Raw genomic sequence first — 2,440 nt, forward strand, 5'->3', positions numbered from 1 at the left:
CGAGCTCCGGCGCGAGACAGGCGCGGCTCGAGGGGCCAGCGCCGAGGCCTGGGCCATCATGCACCCGGCGCCCCGAGCGAGCCATTGGACCTACACGACGAGCGCCCGTGTCGGCGCCGCGTACTTTGACGTCTGCCGCTTTGGCATTACGACGGACCACGACGTCGCCGCCTTGCTATCGCTGCTCGCGGCCGACGGCTTTGATTTTATGGGCGATGGCGGCGTCGACGCGTTCCTTGGCCAGTGGCGCCGGTACGTCACGTACTTTGCGGGGCTCGAGATGACGTGTCGCCACATTGCTGTCTCGCCGGCCGAGACGACTGACATCGTCGTCTGCAACAGCGTCATGCGCTTGCGTCTCCACCGCCGGACGCTCGAGTGCCTCTTCCCGCACGTCTTGGCCCGAGAAGACATGGTCCAGCGCCTCGTCGGGCGTGAGCTCTCGGTGCGTAAGTGTTTTCTATCGAGCGTGGTGGTATCATCGAATGTCTAGGCACCCATGACGCTGACGCTCATCGTGCGCCACGACACGTGCCAGATCCAGTCCATGCACTCGGACGTCGCGTTTGCCGTCAGCATGGCAGAGCTCCTCGGCAGCCTGGAAGATACGGCGGTTGCCATGGACGGCGCGCGTGTCCACGGCCCGTGGCTGTTGTCGGACGACGATGACGACGCGTCAGTGGCGGCAAAAAGCTTGACGTATAAAGCTACGTGAACCTGCCCTTGCACCTCTTGTCGTACACGCTTTGTGTGCGATGACGAGATCGGAGACTGTGACGTGACCTTTGCAACATCCAGCGCGACTTGGCATGAGTCGTGGCGTGGGATCTGCGCCGATGTCCCGTATAACAAGTTACCGCGTATGACATTGTGGACGCTCTGTCCTCAAGATGACGTGAGGTGTGATCATTCGTCATTCTTGAGGATGCGTGATATTGCAACATGGCAAGGAAGGCCTGTCTATGAGTCTTCGTCCACCGAGGTTCGTCAGCTTGTACCGGTATCGGAAGCACGCTGGATCAAGCATCGCAGGCCCCTTTCCACGTTAGTAAGCGATGCAATCTAAGACTGGAGTACGAAGTACGAAATGGCCTTGACACGTAGTACTAGTAGGTCGGACGCAGTCGGGTCAGTACGTGTCGTGACATCGGGACTTCGCGAGAAAAAGAAGGGAGCGATTGGTCTAAGTACCGCACGACTTAGGCGCCGGGTATCTCGCACGAGTTGCGTTGCCGCAGCAGCGTTCTCACAACGCCGTTGGACCGCTGGTCGATGAGCTCTGTGGTTCCGAGAACACTGTAGCTGTCGAGCCCAGGGGCAAGGACGCCGACACGCGCCGTCGTTCGTGCGAATCGAGACACGTCGTTCGATGCGGCTGCCTAAATGCGACGCTAGCCATCGACCTACCAGACTTGTGAGTAGAGGTCGGTTCCTTGAGACTCGACACAAATACCTTGGGCGATTACGCAAAGGTCCTTGCAAGGAGGCCAGGTACGCTCTGCCCCCTTTTTGTTCAGCGACACAACCGCGTGGGTGCACTGTCGTGATACCTTGGTAGATGGACGAGGAACGAGATTGCCTGCTCGGTCCGACCAGTCTGGCTCGTCGGTCTGGTTTGTCGACCACTGTCGTTTTGATCCGTGCGCCTCGACGGGCCGCGTGTCTTGGTCTGTGTGCAAGCACAACAACACCTCGGCGATCGATGGATCGCTATCGGGTGGCTAATCGATGACGAGGGTCCGTCAGATCCTGGCAACTGCAGCATCGTCTCGATTTATACTAGTACGACTTTTCGTCTGCGAATAGCACACTGGCTGCAGTCGTCTTACCTGCTTGAAGCGACGTGGGCCCGTTGATGTCGCCTTCTCTTCAAGTCGTGTGCATCAGCCCAGCGTCGTCGCCGTTTCGCTAGACGATAGCACCGATGAGCGAGCTGCTGGTATGACACGCGGCCGTTCCTCCACGCAGGGGTACTTTGCTGTTACGAGAGGCGGCGTGTACTTCGGGAGCTACTATGGCCGTTGGTGGACCACGTGTCGTCCTCGCGGCGACTATGGACGTCCGACTGACCGGCTTCCGACAGCGACCGCGCTTTGACTGGCGTGTGCTTCCAGTGCAACACCTCGGCGTCCCAGCGACCTTCTACGAGCACCCGGGCCGAGCGGCCTCATTTGTATCTCTACGGCAGCCAGTCCACGTCCTTCCACGATACGGCGACTTCGTGTACCGGGTCGCGCTGAAAGCCGTTGCCGTCCGAGCCAGCTTGCACTTCCTCGGCCGCGATGCCCGACACTGCCTTCTCTGCGATGCGCAAGCCCGTGAAACGTACGATCATCTTCTTGTGCGCTGCCCATACGTCCGAGCGATCTGGTGCGCCTTTGCACCGATGCGCGACATTCTGCAGATGCAACTCCCGTCGTCGGTCGCTGGCTTTCTCTAC

The 2,440-nt window shown here is 59.8% G+C and overlaps 1 protein-coding gene across 1 annotated transcript; it reads left to right on the forward strand.

Moving 5' to 3' along the window:
• Positions 1-58: 58 nt before the first annotated feature.
• SPRG_14551 (hypothetical protein) lies at positions 59-715 on the forward strand (the record flags this gene model as incomplete). Its single annotated transcript, XM_012354261.1, has 2 exons — positions 59-445; positions 494-715. 2 exons carry the CDS (start codon positions 59-61, stop codon positions 713-715), a joined length of 609 nt encoding a protein of 202 aa, XP_012209651.1.
• Between the last annotated feature and the right edge of the window lie 1,725 nt (positions 716-2,440).

Source organism: Saprolegnia parasitica (genome assembly GCF_000151545.1).
Source record: "Saprolegnia parasitica CBS 223.65 unplaced genomic scaffold supercont2.152, whole genome shotgun sequence".
Taxonomy (NCBI): domain Eukaryota; phylum Oomycota; class Saprolegniomycetes; order Saprolegniales; family Saprolegniaceae; genus Saprolegnia; species Saprolegnia parasitica.